The following is a 14,786-nucleotide window of genomic DNA, read 5'->3' on the forward strand; positions in this document are numbered from 1 at the left end:
ATGTTAGCTCGCACTTTTTACTGTTTATAATTGTAACCACTTTGCCTATCGGGTCATTCCGGACAATGGCTTTCTAGCAGAAAGTTAACTGTTGCATCTGACTAATAAATCCTAACCATATTCACATAAGCTCGGATTTGTTGTCGATACCTAGCAGAACCTTACAAGCATGATCCAGTGGGCTATGAACAGAGTACCACATGCACATTTGGGATTTTCCACCTCCTTGTCTCTATCTCCACCAACCCCCAATTCCTGAAGGTCAGGGCAATCTTTGGAACAGAATCCAATGTGTTGCAAGAGAATGCAGCAGGAAAGGAGCATTTTCCACTATGCCTACACATAAGCTCTTTCCAATTGGACTTTGGGTTCTTTGGATCTCATCCTATGCACAGAGATTTCTATTCTGTAACAATTAATACATCTCATAAACATATTTATAAATATACTGAACAAATGTTTTTATAAGAGGTGTAAAATATTCAGGATTCTCCAGCAGCTGTATGTAAAATATTTTATTTCCTTTTAAGAATATATCTCAGAATTCAAGGTGGGTTACTGCTCTGAAATATATAATCAAGGCAGAGAACTCAGAAAGATAATCTAGTTCAGACTGTTTGCCAATAATCACACAAAAGCAAGAACACTGGCCTGTCTAATTATGACTCATCACACGCAGAGTTAAAACAATAAAACCCAAAACAAACAACATAATTATAGCTTCAACTGCCACTGCATTTTTTAAGCAAAAACATAACTGGTTCTTCAGCCCAAATTCTGAAAACTTTGTGCGGATTTCCAGAACATTTCCATAATATATTGTGGCTACATCTGTTCCTTCCAAAATATTTGTTCTCTTACTTGATACAAGAAGAAGTGGCCAGCTGTTTCGCAAGTGTAGGAAACATCGCCTGGAACCCCCAAACTCTCTTGCAGTCGCCCAACTTCTCGCAGAAGTTCCAGCCTCCGGGCAAGAACATAGTTTACTCTTCCATACCTGAGAAGAAATTAATACAGCGATGGTATATGGTTAAAGTCAGTTTTGCTAATGAAAAAATTTTTAGAGCTACAAAAAAAGGCCATATGAAGAACGGCAACTGCCGGAATCCAAGAATTTACTTATTTTATTTTATTGGATTTATATCCCACCCTCCCCGCCGAAGCAGGCTCAGGGAGGCTCACAATAGTAAAAACATGTACAAATATTAAACATTAATTAAAACCTTAAACAATATAACAATTAAAACATTTTAAACAATTTGGTGCTAATAATACATTCCAGTCATTTCAGTTCAGTCTTCTTGAGTATCCTCATATGTGGCTGTTGATTAAAAACAAGTTGAAATAAAGCTGTCTTGCAAGGCTTGCAGAACTGGACAAGGTCCCGCAAGGCTCTTGCTTCTTCTGGAAGTTGGTTCCACCAATAGGGGGCTGCTATAGAGAAGGTTCTCTCTCAAGTGATCTTCAATCTTGTCTCCCTCAGCCCAGGGATCGATAACAGGTTCTGTGTTCCTGATCTGAGTACCCTCTGGGAAACATATGGGAAGAGACGGTCCTCGGCCATGTAGGGCTTTAAAGGTAATAACCAGCACCTTGTAGCGAATCCGGTACACTATCAGCAGCCAACACAGTTCCTGCAGGCCAGGCTGTATGTGCTCCCACGTGAGGAGCCCCAATAACAACCTAGCCTCTGCATTCTGCACCAGCTGCGGTCTACACCAGCTGCAGTCTCTGGATTTGAGACAAGGGCAGCCCCACATAAAGGGTGTTACAGTAATCCAATCTCGAGGTGACCATAGCATGGATCACAGTTGCCAGGTCATCGTGGTTGAGGAAAGGGACCAACTGCCTTGCCCGTCTAAGATGGAAAAAGGTGGATTTGGCAGTGGCTGCTATCTGGGCCTTCATTGTCAATGAAGGTTCCGAAGCACCCCCAAGCTTCTGACCTTGGGTGCCATTGCAAGAGGCACACCATCAAAAGCTGGTAGGGAGATTCCCCTTCCTGGGCTGCCGTGGCTCAAGCAACGGACCTCTGTCTTTGTCCGATTCAGCTTCAGTCAACTCAGTTTAAGCCACCCTGCCACGGCCTTCAGCGCCAGATCCAAATTTTCTGGGGTACAGGCAGACCGGCCGTCCATCAGTAAATAGAGCTGGGTGTCATCAGTGTACTGATGGCAACCCAACCCATACCTCCTGGCAATCTGGGCAAGGGGGTGCATATAGATGTTAAAAAGCATCATGGAGAGAACTGTCCCCTGAGGCACACCACAATTAAATGGGTGTCTCTGGGATGACTCCCCCGATTACCACCCTTTGTCCCCAACCACGGAGAAAAGAGGAGAGTCATTGTAAGGCCAACCCCTGAATCCCTGTGTCAGCAAGGCGGTGAATCAGCAACTGATGGTCTACCGTGTCGAATGCAGCCGACAGGTCCAACAACATCAGTATCGCTGAACTGCCTCGGTCCAGATGCCTCTGGAGATCATCCACCAGGGCGATCAGTACTGTCACCACCCCATGACCTGGGCAAAAGCCAGACTGATGGGGGTCCAGGACGGAAGCATCCTCCAGAAAACTCTGTAACTGTAGCGCTACTGCCCTCTCAAGAATCAGGATACCAGGGTCATAACTCTGGGAAATGTAGGACTTCTGTTTCTTGAGCAGATGTCTTCTGAACGGAATGACAAGCCATCTCTGAAACTCAAGTATTTGAGTAAAGTCTGATATGGTGCGTGGATGCAAGGGAAACATCCTGTAGTGCAGTCCTTTAAAAAAAATCTTAGGTGTTCAAATCTAAGCTCTGAAACAACTCTTTTATAGCTAAGTCTACAAAAAAAGAGGGGTGCTTTTAAAAACCCACAGAAATGGAAGTCTGTAACTTTCCAGAGCACTAATCCTAAGTAAATCAAATGCCTTATGTGGGGAAGAAAGAAAAAAAATGCCCTAAGTTACACCAAAGAAATTCTTTAGTGCAGTTAAGAGTTGAATTTAACTTTCCAAAGTCTCTGTTGAACAAGATCTTATTTCCTTCTCGGTTATGTATTCTCTTCTTATGATTCATGATAGATATTCTATCAGTCACCACTTTGATTCCATTACTAGTACAGCTGTGGAAAGGCTGCAGTCATCCATAATGAGGTGGCCTTCACTAGAGCCAAAAACCCAACTTCCATATAACAGAAAAATCACCAACGTGGAAATTAAGATTAGGAATCTTCTCAACCAACCTTTTTTCTGCAATTAATACAGGACAGATTCAAAAACACACATACTGGCTTGGATCCAAAGGTGTACTTATGCCAAGTGAAAGACATCCAGCTTGTGCACAGTGAGGATGGAAAGACAGAATTTCAAGTTTTCATTTATTCTGCTTGCAGGATGGAGCCCACTGCATCACAACCCATGTCATTTGTGGGGGGGAGGGGGGAATATACAAGAATGTAGGATTGTAGTGGGAAGGGGTGAGCAGGAGAGCCACAAGAAACACTTTCATATTTTTCTGCATTCAAATATGTTTTAACATTTGAACAGTTTATGGATTATATTAGCTGAATGGTTCACCTGCTGAAGTCTTTCTCCGTCTCCAGTTCTTCTTCTCCATGACCAAGACGCAGGAGGTGCCGTTCATCAATGTCTAGAGCCATGATTTTCTCAAACAGCTGGTTCAAGGCCTAAAGATTGACAAGAACAACAGAAAGGGTAGATTTTAGAATTTCCGATGCTATTACTGGGAAATCCTGCATGCTAGAAATTTCATTCCTATTTTGGGAAGAACTGGAAATATGGAGAGCTCAACTGCCATAAAGAAAGCATGCCTAACAAAGCAGTCATGACACAGATTCAATAGGATTTGGGGTACCAAAGTGTCCACTTTTTCTCCCTAAAGAACATAATTTCTATCTAATCTGGACCTAAACAATATCAAGCAACAAATTTGAATGAGATAAGAAGAAGCATGCTAAATCTAGCCAAAAATCCTGTTTCAAATAGTGGCCAACCAATATTTCTAGAAAGCAGAGTGTTAGGGCAATGGTCCTCCCTTGCATTTAGCCTCCAGGAACTAGCCTTCAGAGGCATCTTGCCTCTAAACCTGGAGCTTCTCTACCACCCCCATTAGAAAACAGAAATACAGCTATGAAAACTTGCAAAACTACAAGTCCCAAGAGCTCCTTCTACAATCATGGAGTTAAATTAGTTTCAACAGTGATCATGCTATAATAGGACAAAAACAATTCAAGAGGGATGGATGAGCAAAAGTAACTATGCCCACTCATGCATGATTTTTTAATTGAACAACATAGATGTGGTGTTTGCAATAAATCCTGGCTTAATTCTAGAAGGGTAATTCCAGAATGTCCTCCAAATTCTGGAGCTCTTTTTCAAATGGGTAGTTCATTTTATTTTTTTTGCTTCAAAGCACATTGAATGCATTGAAATCGAAAGAGGGAAGAGGCTGAAGCTGACGGTCCCACCTAACATCCTTACACAACTGCAGTATTTAAAAAAGCAACATTCCTGATCATGGGGAGAAGCCCTACGCGCCTAGACTCTGCCCTAATGCACCACTGATGGCACAAAATGTTACCTTTTTGTGATGCTTTGTGGAAATGACTCTTGCCCTCAGAGCAGTGACTGCCTCATTTCCTGGAAGGCTTTATAAGAGGAGAGAGGAGGGGGTTACTGTCACCCAGCTCCTCCTCCTCTCTGTCACCTCTTTCATAAATGCCAAGCAAGGTCAACTCCATCTGCTTCAGCCTTCATACAGGTCCTCTTTAAATAGGCTGCAGGAGACCATACACCTGTTGTGACTGGTCTTAGCCTCCCAGAAAACCTGTGGGCGAATAGAAGAGGCTCTGCCAGCCTCCTTCCAGAATGCTGCCACAATGACAACCCCCAGCCTATCCCCTGCCAGGCTGTCTGCAACTCCATGACCCCGGTTGCTGAGGAGTGGTCCTGCCTCTCTTGGGGCTGTCCCCACTGCACCCCCCATCTGTGAGCTGCTTAATGGCTACTAGCTAGGATGCTAGCAAATCTCCGAGTCCTTTTGCTAACCAGTTAAGTCCAGGCAGAGCCCCACTACTAGATACTTTCCCACTTAAGGCAGAAGTATGCAATGTGCTCAGTATGGAGCTGTTGCTGGAAAACAGCACACCTATTTCAAATTTGTACTCTCTACACTGTAAACGATGCATCTGTCATTATTCTGTGACGTCTGATGATGGGAGGACTCAGCAAAGGTGGCCTCAGTGGTGACACTAATAGGTAGTTCTGCTCATAGCATCTGCTGAGGTACTGCTCAGACACAAGAGAGTCAAAATCTTCCCATTCCAAACACTAAAGACAACAAAACATGGCCCTTGGTGGACCATGTGCAAGCCATACCATTTGTCTCAACACTGAAATAAGGAATAAAAGCCATTGTGTTCATTCACCTGATTGGAATGAGTAACAATAAGAGTCCTCTGCTCCGGGAAGTTGTGATAGAGATTGGATATTATCTGTACTGCCACATCAGTTTTACCTGTACCAGGAGGCCCCACTACCTATACAGAAAAACAAATTACATAGTCATTCTACTCACATGGAAAAGGTACTAAGAAAATGAAAGTTGATCAAGCAGAAAAGAGTGATAAGTTTTAAATTTGTACATGTATGCCAAATGGGTGTGTCTATGTGTTTGCGCAAGCATTTAGGGGGCAGAACAGAAAGTGTGCCTAGAGATGTAGTTAGCAAGCAGAGAAGTGAGAGGACCCAGTGGGGGCTTCACTAGATACTGGTCATCTGGGCTTAGTTTGCTGTGATTTGGCACAGCGGCACTCAAGAGCAGAGGGTTCTTATCTAAAGATGAATCTCCAAAAATTTTAGTGACAAAAAAAAACCATATGTTTACCTAAACAACTACCACTATGATTACTGGAGATTCATTCTGGTTCTGCTACCAAGAAAAAACAGAGGTCTCCAGTCAGTGAAGACCTGTGCTTTTGCTTTTTCCATCAATTGACGGATGCTTCTTTTTGTAGAAGAACAAAACATTGGAGCTGGCCTGAAAGTTTCTTCTCTTCAGTGGGGTGAAGTCATCCAAAGTGGTTAGGTCATGCCTTCTATCGCTCCTGGCAGAGCTATGCAAATTTGTCTAAACTGTATTGATTCAGAGCAAGGTCTGAGCCAATTCTTAGTATTGTCCAGCTCCATCGTGGATTTTGTATCTGACTTTCTTTCTTTTTTCTTTTGCAATGGGTTATGGATGATTTCACACCACTGAACAGAAGAAACCTTCAGGTAAGCGCCAATGTTTCATTCTCCTTCATGGGTGAAGTCATCCAGACTAGTTATATGCCCAAGCTACAGTCTGGATGGGATCCTCATTTTTATTCCATTCCACCACTATCCAGTTCTACTCTTCTACCAAATGAAGCTTCTGCAGATTTTAACTGGTCCCATCTATAGTGTCTCACACAGGTATAAAAAGTGGGCCAGGTTACAGCTCTACAGATTTCTTCCACCAGAGCCACAGTAGAAACACCGCTGATGTTGCAGCAGATCTGGTGAAGTGGGCCATAACAGCTTTCGGAGGTCTCACATCATGTTTTTCAAATACATGACTTGATTTACACATGGATGGATTTTTAATAATAATAATAATAATAACATTATTTTTGTATCCCGCCCTCCCCCGCCAAAGGCGGGCCCAGGGCGGCTCACAGACATGGAATACCATGATTTGAATAAAACAATGTAAATAACAATTTTAAATACAATTCAGTTACATAAATTAAATAGATAAAATAGATAAAACAGGTGCTATAAGATGCTATAAGTCACAATCATACATAAGATGGCTAGATGGCTACAGGTCAGTTTAGCCAGGTTCTGTCTTAAAAGCAAGCTGAAAAAGAAATGTTTTGCAAGCCCTGCGGAACTGGTTCAGGTCCCGAAGGGCACGCACCATCTCTGGAAGTTGATTCCACCATCGAGGGGCCATTGCTGAAAAGGCTTGCTCCCTGGTTGTCTTCAATCTAGCCTCTCTTGGCCCAGGGATTATTAAAAGATTTTGAGAGCTAGATTTTCAGACCTTTTAACCTAGAGACTGTGAGCTGTGAGACACAGAAGAAGATTTTTGGGGGGGATTTATATCCCGCCCTATACTCTGAATCTCAGAGTGGTCACAATCTCCTCTACCTCCCCCCACCACCACCACAACAAACACCCTGTGAGGTAGGTGGGGCTGAGAGTGCTTTTTACAGCAGCTGCCCGTTCAAGGACAGCTTCTATGAAAGCTATGGCTGACCCAAGGCTATCTCAGCAGGTGCAAGGGGAGGAGTGGGGAATCAAACCCGGTTCTCCCAGATAAGAGTCGAAGCACTTAACCACTACACCAAACTGGCTCTTAACACCAAACTGACTCTCCTTTAGCCTAATCTGCAGCGTCCTACTAAAGCCAATGCATGGAGCCCTGCACACATATAATTTGTGCCTAACAATCTCTTGGAGATAAAATGGTGTAGGACAAAAGAACAATAGAGCCAACTCCTGGTAAACATTAGGGGGAAATACCTTTGCCCCAAAGTAAAAATCTGTTCTGCATACCACCAAGACCTTGTGAGATATACACAGGTCCTTCTCGGCCAATAAAGCCCCTAATTCAGAAATCCTTCTTGGAGAAGTCATCTCTGCAAGAGAAAAGACATCTTCCAAAAAGGAAACTTTAGATTCTGACAATCTGAAAGGCTCAAATGGCAATTTGCTCAAGGTTTTTTTTACATTGATCAGGCAGCAGTGTGCCTGAACAGACTGCATTAGCATCCTTGCTCAATTCATATGCTTCCTTGGCTCTGCAGAGGGTATCATCCAGGCCGTAGGTAGGCTATTAGAGCAACTAGGACCTTGGTAAACAACCTCAGTGATGATGCCAGTTCAAAGGGTAAGGCCTTGTATTAGAAATGCTGGCCTTAAACATCAAAAAGGGAAGAAAGACAGGTTGCTTACCTGTAACTGTAGATCTTCGAGTGGTCATCTGTGCATTCACACTCATGGGATAGAGCGCCTGCACTGATCCTCGAATCGGTACCTAAAAAGCCCGGGATTTTTTCGTGCTTGGCACCAATGGGCATGCGCAGGCATCCCAGTGTGCATGGTCGCCGGTGCCAGCGTGAGGATCCCACCAGTTCCTTCCTGACCGCTGGAAGCCTCTACCAGAGGGAGATCGTCAGCTGTGGGGAAGGAGGGCGGGTAGTGTGAATGCACAGATGACCACTCGAAGATCTACAGTTACAGGTAAGCAACCTGTCTATCTTCTTCGTGGTCTCTGTGCTTCACACTCATGGGAGATTAGCAAGCAAGACATACCTGGAGGCGGGAAGATGGTCAACCAGAAGTGACAGCTTGCAGCACCGCAGCTCCCAGACGAGTCCTCTGTTGAGCATGCATGTCCAGCACGTAGTGCTTCATAAAGGCATGCGGAGAGGACCAGGTGGCAGCCTTGCAAATCTCCGTCAGGGAAACGCCTTTCAGGAATGCCACCGACGTCGCCATCGCTCTTGTAGAGTGTCCGCGAATAGGCCCAGGTAACGGCTTCTTAGCCAACAAATAACACAGTTTAATAGTCTCAGTGAGCCATTTTGAAAACCGTTGAGACGAGATTCTGGAACCTAACTTAGGAACAGCATAAGAAACAAAAAGATGCTGGTCCTTACGAAAACTCTTGGAGCGATTCAAATAAAACAATAAGGCACGCTTAACATCTAAAGCATGCAACCTACGCTCCTCATCCGAGGAAGGTGTAGGATAAAACGTGGGCAACCAAACTTCTAAGTTAGGTGGAACTGAGAAACCACCTTGGGGAGAAAGGAAATATCAGGAGCTAAGGACACTCCAGACTCCTGAAAAGCTAAATATGGGTAGTCACAACGCATAGCCATGAGTTCCCCTGCACGGCGTGCTGATGTGATGGCTACCAAAAAGGCAGTCTTCCAAGATAGGAGCTGTAAGGAGCATGTGGCCATCGGCTCAAAAGGACACAGTCAGCCTGTCCAACACTAGAGTCAAATCCCACAACTGTGGGGGTGATCTCGAAGGAGGATGAAGCCTAAGCAAACCCTTCAAAAATCTCTTAGAATGAGGGTGTGCAAAAACTGAATGCCCCTCCAATAGTTCATGGAATGCAGATATTGCCGCCAAATAAACTTTAATGGAGGAAAAAACAAGGCCAGTATCCACCAGAGACAACAAAAACTCAAAAATAACCGGCAGCCCCACCCTCTGGGGCGAAACTCTAGGATCAACTAAAAACTGAAGAAACTTCCGCCACTTCCTATCATAAGAAGCGCAGGTAGACAGCTTCCTGCTATTTAGGAAAACATGTTTGACTCTGCTGGAGAACTCACAGGGTCGATGAACCATGCTGTCAACTTCAGTTGGGGCACGTTGTGATGGAATACATGACCATCCTGAGCTGACAGAAGATTCGGTTCTGCCGGAAACTGGTAGAAGACCCCCCTCGCCAGTTGGAGCAAGATTGGGAACCAGTTCTGCCGAGGCCACCAGGGAGTCTCCAGGATGCAGCATGGTCTCTCTCTTGCGATCTGGTTACCACCCTTGTCAATAGTGGCAGAGGTGGGAACAGATATAGGAACCGACCTTCCCACGGGAACAGCAGACCGTCTCCCAATGACTCTGGATCCAAGCCCCCTCTGGAGCAGAACTGAGGACACTTCCAGTTCTCAGCTGTGGTAAAGACGTCCATCTGAGGATATCCCCAGAGCTGAAACACAGGTTGAAGGAAGCGCCACTGTATCTCCTACTCGTGTGGGGAAGCCGCATACCTGCTAAGGGAGTCTCCAAATTGACCTGCAGACCCAAGGTGTGAAGAAGACGAAGAGTGGTAGTTTGGCAAACTTTCCTTCGACTGATTGATTTGACAAACTTTCCTTCGATTAAGCACCCTGGGAGATGCGCGGCCTTCACAAAGATGTCGTGGTCAGGCACTCCGACCACAGTTCCAGTGCCAGTGCACAGAGCCGTTGAGAAACTGTCCCTCCCTGTCTGTTGATGTAACACAGGGCAGTGGTATTGTCCGTAAGCAGAGCAACAACCTTCCCCGCCACCATGGGGCGGAAGGATCAAAGAGCAAAATGAATTGCCAGTAGTTCCAGGTAATTTATATGGCAATGAGTCAATTCCAAAGGCCAAGGGCCCCCCACACACAGAGCGTCCATGTGGGCCCCCCAACCCCATAAAGACACATCTGTTGGTACAGGCAGGTGGAAGGGAGCTCCCTGACAAATATTGTCCTTTGATTTCCACCACTGCAGTGTTTGAAGTGTCACAGGTGGAATTACAAACCTCTTTCAAGGTGAGTCCCTTAACGGTTGAAACTGACGAAGAAACCAAAGTTGTACGCTTTCATCCTCAGCATGCTTGTAGTCGCCGCTTGTAGTCGCTGCCATCAGCCCCAGCATTCGCTGCAGTTGCTGCGCCGTGCCCCACTTTCGACTCTGCAGAAGTTCGACAAGGTTGATAATGTCCATCGCTCTCTGCTGAGGCAGGAAAGCGCGATGAAGGTTTGTATCCAGCAAAGCCCCTATGAACTGAACTGTCCGTGATGGAGTAAGGTGTGATTTCCCCAAACCGACCTACAGACCCAAGGTGTGAAGAAGACAAAGAGTGGTGGCAATATGGTTTGACAAACTTTCCTTAGACTCCGCCATGAGCCAATTGTCGATGTATGGAAAGATGACCATCCCTTGAAGCTGGAGGTGGGCAGCCACAACGCTCATCCTCTTTGTGAACACCCGAGGTGCAGTGGACAGGCTGAAAGGAAGGGCCTTGAAATGGAAATGTTGAGAACCTACTGCAAACTGAAGGAAACGTCTGAATGCAGGATGGATGCTGATGTGGAAGTAGGCATCCTTGAGGTCCAGCGTTGCCATCCAGTCCCCTTGGTTGATGAGGGGCAGAATTGTTTGCAGAGTGGACATTCTGAACTTCTGGTACAGAATAAACTTGTTCAGATTCCGAAGGTCCATGATTGGTCTCAAACCCCCGTCCCGCTTGGGAACCAGGAAGTAACGAGAGTAGAAGCCTCCCATCCTGGCCTCCACCGGGACCCGTTCTATAGCTTGTTTCTGTAGGAGGTTGCTCACCTCCGCCAGCAGAGGTGGGGAAGGGGCTGTGGTTCGGGCTGTGGAAGAGGCTGTGATTGGTTCGGAATCTGAGCAAAATCTATTTTGTAGCCTTCCGCGATGATGGAAAGCGCCCACCTGTCCATAGAGATGGACTCCCAGGCCGACAGGGATGGGCAGAGACGGATAGACGAAGAAGAAGTGGGGATGGTGACGCATGCTACCAGAAACTCAAAGGCCCTGCTTTGGAGGGCGAGCGCCCTTGGACTTGCCGGTGGTCTGTGCAGAAGTGTAGCGGTTTCGATTGTTCCCCCTGTATGGGGACCTACTCTCAGGTTGGGCAGAGTGAGGTCTCCATTGCTGTTCCGGGGAAAACTTGATATTGTTTCTTGGCCCAGGGTTTGTGCCACTGTTTTGTTTTAGCAGCTCTGAAAGACGTCGGGACACCCAGGTTCCTGGAAGTCTTTATGCTCTTATCCATTTCCTGAAGAGCATTGTCGGTGGTCGAGTTGAAGAGGCCTTCGCCCTTGAAGGGCAGATCTTCAACGAAGGCCCTGGTGTCCTGTTGGAAGGCCGTTGACCTGAGCCAGGAGTGGCGGCAGAGGCAGACAGCAGAAGTGATGGTTCTTGCTGAGACGTCCACCATATGCTTTGCTGCAGCCAGTTGTTGTTTGGCTACAGCAAAGCCTTCCTTCTGCAACTTCTTTGCAGCAGACCTCTTCTCCTCACTCAGAGAAGACAAGAGGAGGGTAAGTTGTTCCCACACTGAGTATTGGTATCTAGCCATGCACGCAGCATAGTTGGATACCTTTACTCCCAGCGCCCCAGCAGAGTAAAACTTCCTCCCGACATTGTCCAACTTCTTTCCCTCCTTGTCTGGTGGAGAGGAGTGCATCTTGTGGGTTTTCGACGAGGAGGATACGACGACCGAATTGGGCTTTAGATAAGTGAAGAGAAATTCTGCACCAGCCTCTTGGACGCGGTACATGTGGTCCAACCTTTTTGATGACACAGGTGTAGAAGCAGGCTTCGCCCAGGGCTCCTTCACTGCCTGTAAGATGACCTTTGTAACAGGCAGGGCAACCGCTGTAGACGTATCCCGCTGCATGATGTCGAATAGGGTGTCGTCTACAACGAGTTGCAGTTGTGTCACCGGGAGAGAGGGGGAGAGTGCCATCCTCTTCACCAGGTCCCCATACGACTTTAAATCCTCCGATGGTGAAATGGGAAGATCCTCAGCGGTATGAGACACTGGCGAAGGTTCCAAAGCCCTGTCTGGATCGTCGGTACTGACCTCGGAGTCCGACGATGAAGACTCTCTCCTCAAAGAATGTTCCGAGAGTACCGGCGTTGACTCTTACAGGTGACCGGATCAACACCGACGACCTAGGCTGGACTTCCTCCACCACCACACCGCGTCTTTCAGGCAGGACGGACATCGATGCCGAGGGGTGCCGCCTAGAGTGCTGGGAAAGCCTCGACATATGGATGCCTCAGATTGCTGGTCCCAGGCTGCAAACTCCCGAGGGGGGTACTACTGGTATGGCGGGTATGAATAGGCGTAGGGAGGCCACTGGCGCTGCTCCCACGGTGGAAGCAGTGGGAAGCGGCAAGCTACGGTGGTCGGTTCCAGCTCTCTCCGACCTCTTGCCTGATCCAGTGGTGCCAACAGCTCCATCGGTGCCAACACCTCCACCTCCAAGACAGAGTCGCTCTCACTGTGACGCTTCGAACCCGAAGAATGGGAGCGCCGCGTGAGGTCGATCTCTTGCTCCAATGCCGATAGATGCAACTGCTGCGAAGCACTGCCTCTCGACACCGAAGGGCTACTATGTGGGGACACCAAGATCTTCCTCAGTGGAGCGGTCGACATCGATGTCGAAGGGTCATGAGAAGGGAAAGGAATGCGGGATGATCTCTTCTTCCGCCTCTCTTTAGATTTCACCTTCTTCAGTGCGGATGATCGGGTCCCCAAGTCATCCTGACGCTTCTTAGCTGGGGTGTCCACTGACCCTTCAGAAGGTCGCTTTGTGGAACACCCGTGCTCAACTGACATCTCGGTCCTGATCGGTGATGTATCGGCTGATGTGACCGTGGGGGCCGCAGCCTCTCCCATCAATACCAACGGGCCCGATGCCATCTTTTGAGGAGGGAGTGCTGACTCTACCAACGCAGCCAAAAGCCTCGCTGCTCGATTCTTGCGAGTTTGCTTGGAAAAACTCAGGCAGTGCAAGAATCCACACAATGTCCCTCGCCCAAACAAAAAAGACAGAGGGAATGGCCATGGGGGGGGGGGGCAATCTTCTTCCCACAGGAGCGGCAGCTCTTAAAAAAACCGTCTTTCCATAGACGCCAAGGAGAAAACCCACCCAGGAAAATCCGAGGGGAAAAACGGGGGGAAACTGGGCCCCGAAGGGCAAGTCCAACAATTTTTTTTTAACAACACTAACTATCTAACAACTAACTAACTAACTATACTAAGAAAATAACAAACGGGCTATATACAACAAGAAAAAGCAATCGTAAGATTACTTTACCAACCGGGGACACGAAAGGAGATTCTCAGCGCAGCAGTCAGAAAGGAACTGGCGGGATCCTCGCACTGGCGAACATGCGCACTGGGACGCCTGCGCATGCCTGTTGGTGCCGAGCGCGAAAAAATCCCAGGCTTTTTAGGTACCGATTCGAGGATCGGTGCAGGCGCTCTATCCCATGAGTGTGAAGCACAGAGACCACGAAGAAGATCTGTCTGGAAGGTGGGTGAATTGGAATATGCAGGTAAGTATCTCAAAGGATGTCATGTAATCATCCTGCTGAATACTCTGTAGAATGCACCAAAGTGATTTCATCTGGAATGTGTGCTTCATTGCCATAGGTTTAACTCTTTCTTATTTAGAATTGCTCCCCAGTTCCTGGATCTTTTTGGAACGACAAATAGAATTAAATAATTCCCATGGAAATGCTGTTCTAAGGCCACAAGTTCCACTTTCCCTATGTACATTAAATATTGAACAGGTCATGACAGAAGAAAGCTGCCTCTGTCCTGTCTTGGGAAGTGAGAAAGCTCAGAAGTGATGGGGGGGGGAAGGGAAATTCTATCCCATGTCCTTTCCAGATGGTGGAGAGTACTCACTGATTGGTCATAGACTCCATCCAGATGTGGGGGAACTGCTGGAGCTGACCTTCAACCATAGGGGAGAAAACTGATCTGCTCCCCCCGCTTGGACTGCCTCCTTGTTCATGTTGGAGGTCTATCTCACTGCCCCTATGTATCTCAGGGGAGGGGTGGGGATCTCACCTTCAGCTCCATACTCTCACTCCCTATAGGCCTGGAAACCTCTGAGTCTATATGGGACAAGACACCCACTGCAATCTCCTCATGGTTGCTAAGATGCCAGTAGGGCTTTGCCAGAATATTCCAGAGCAATTAAAGGCCGCCTGCGGAAAGACCCAAAGCCTTGAGTCCGCCAGCATTGACAGAAGCCCATGCTAGTCTTCAACACCCGAAGCCTTTTAAGACCAGAAATGGGGCCTTTCCTCAAAGCCTTTCTGTCTTCTATACCAACAAGGTAAGAGACATGTGCAGTCAGGGGCTAGTTGTGGAACAACCTGAAGCTTCAGGTCTGTTAGTAGTGATGGAGGCTTGTTCTGCTGTAGAGGAATCTG

The 14,786-nt window shown here is 47.0% G+C and overlaps 1 protein-coding gene across 2 annotated transcripts in view; it reads right to left on the bottom strand.

Annotated features, from left to right (window-relative positions):
* AQR (aquarius intron-binding spliceosomal factor) overlaps positions 1-14,786 on the bottom strand; it is an 83,801-nt gene that overhangs the window by 25,669 nt on the left and 43,346 nt on the right. For both annotated transcript variants that reach the window (XM_060261209.1, XM_060261210.1), the window contains exons 23-25: positions 5,433-5,543; positions 3,562-3,671; positions 862-997 (exon numbers count right to left, since the gene is read on the bottom strand). In XM_060261209.1, the coding sequence (XP_060117192.1) occupies positions 862-997; positions 3,562-3,671; positions 5,433-5,543 (357 nt within the window). The remainder of the gene's footprint in view (positions 1-861; positions 998-3,561; positions 3,672-5,432; positions 5,544-14,786) is intronic.

The sequence above is a fragment of the Heteronotia binoei genome, chromosome 21 (assembly GCF_032191835.1).
Source record: "Heteronotia binoei isolate CCM8104 ecotype False Entrance Well chromosome 21, APGP_CSIRO_Hbin_v1, whole genome shotgun sequence".
NCBI lineage: Eukaryota > Metazoa > Chordata > Lepidosauria > Squamata > Gekkonidae > Heteronotia > Heteronotia binoei.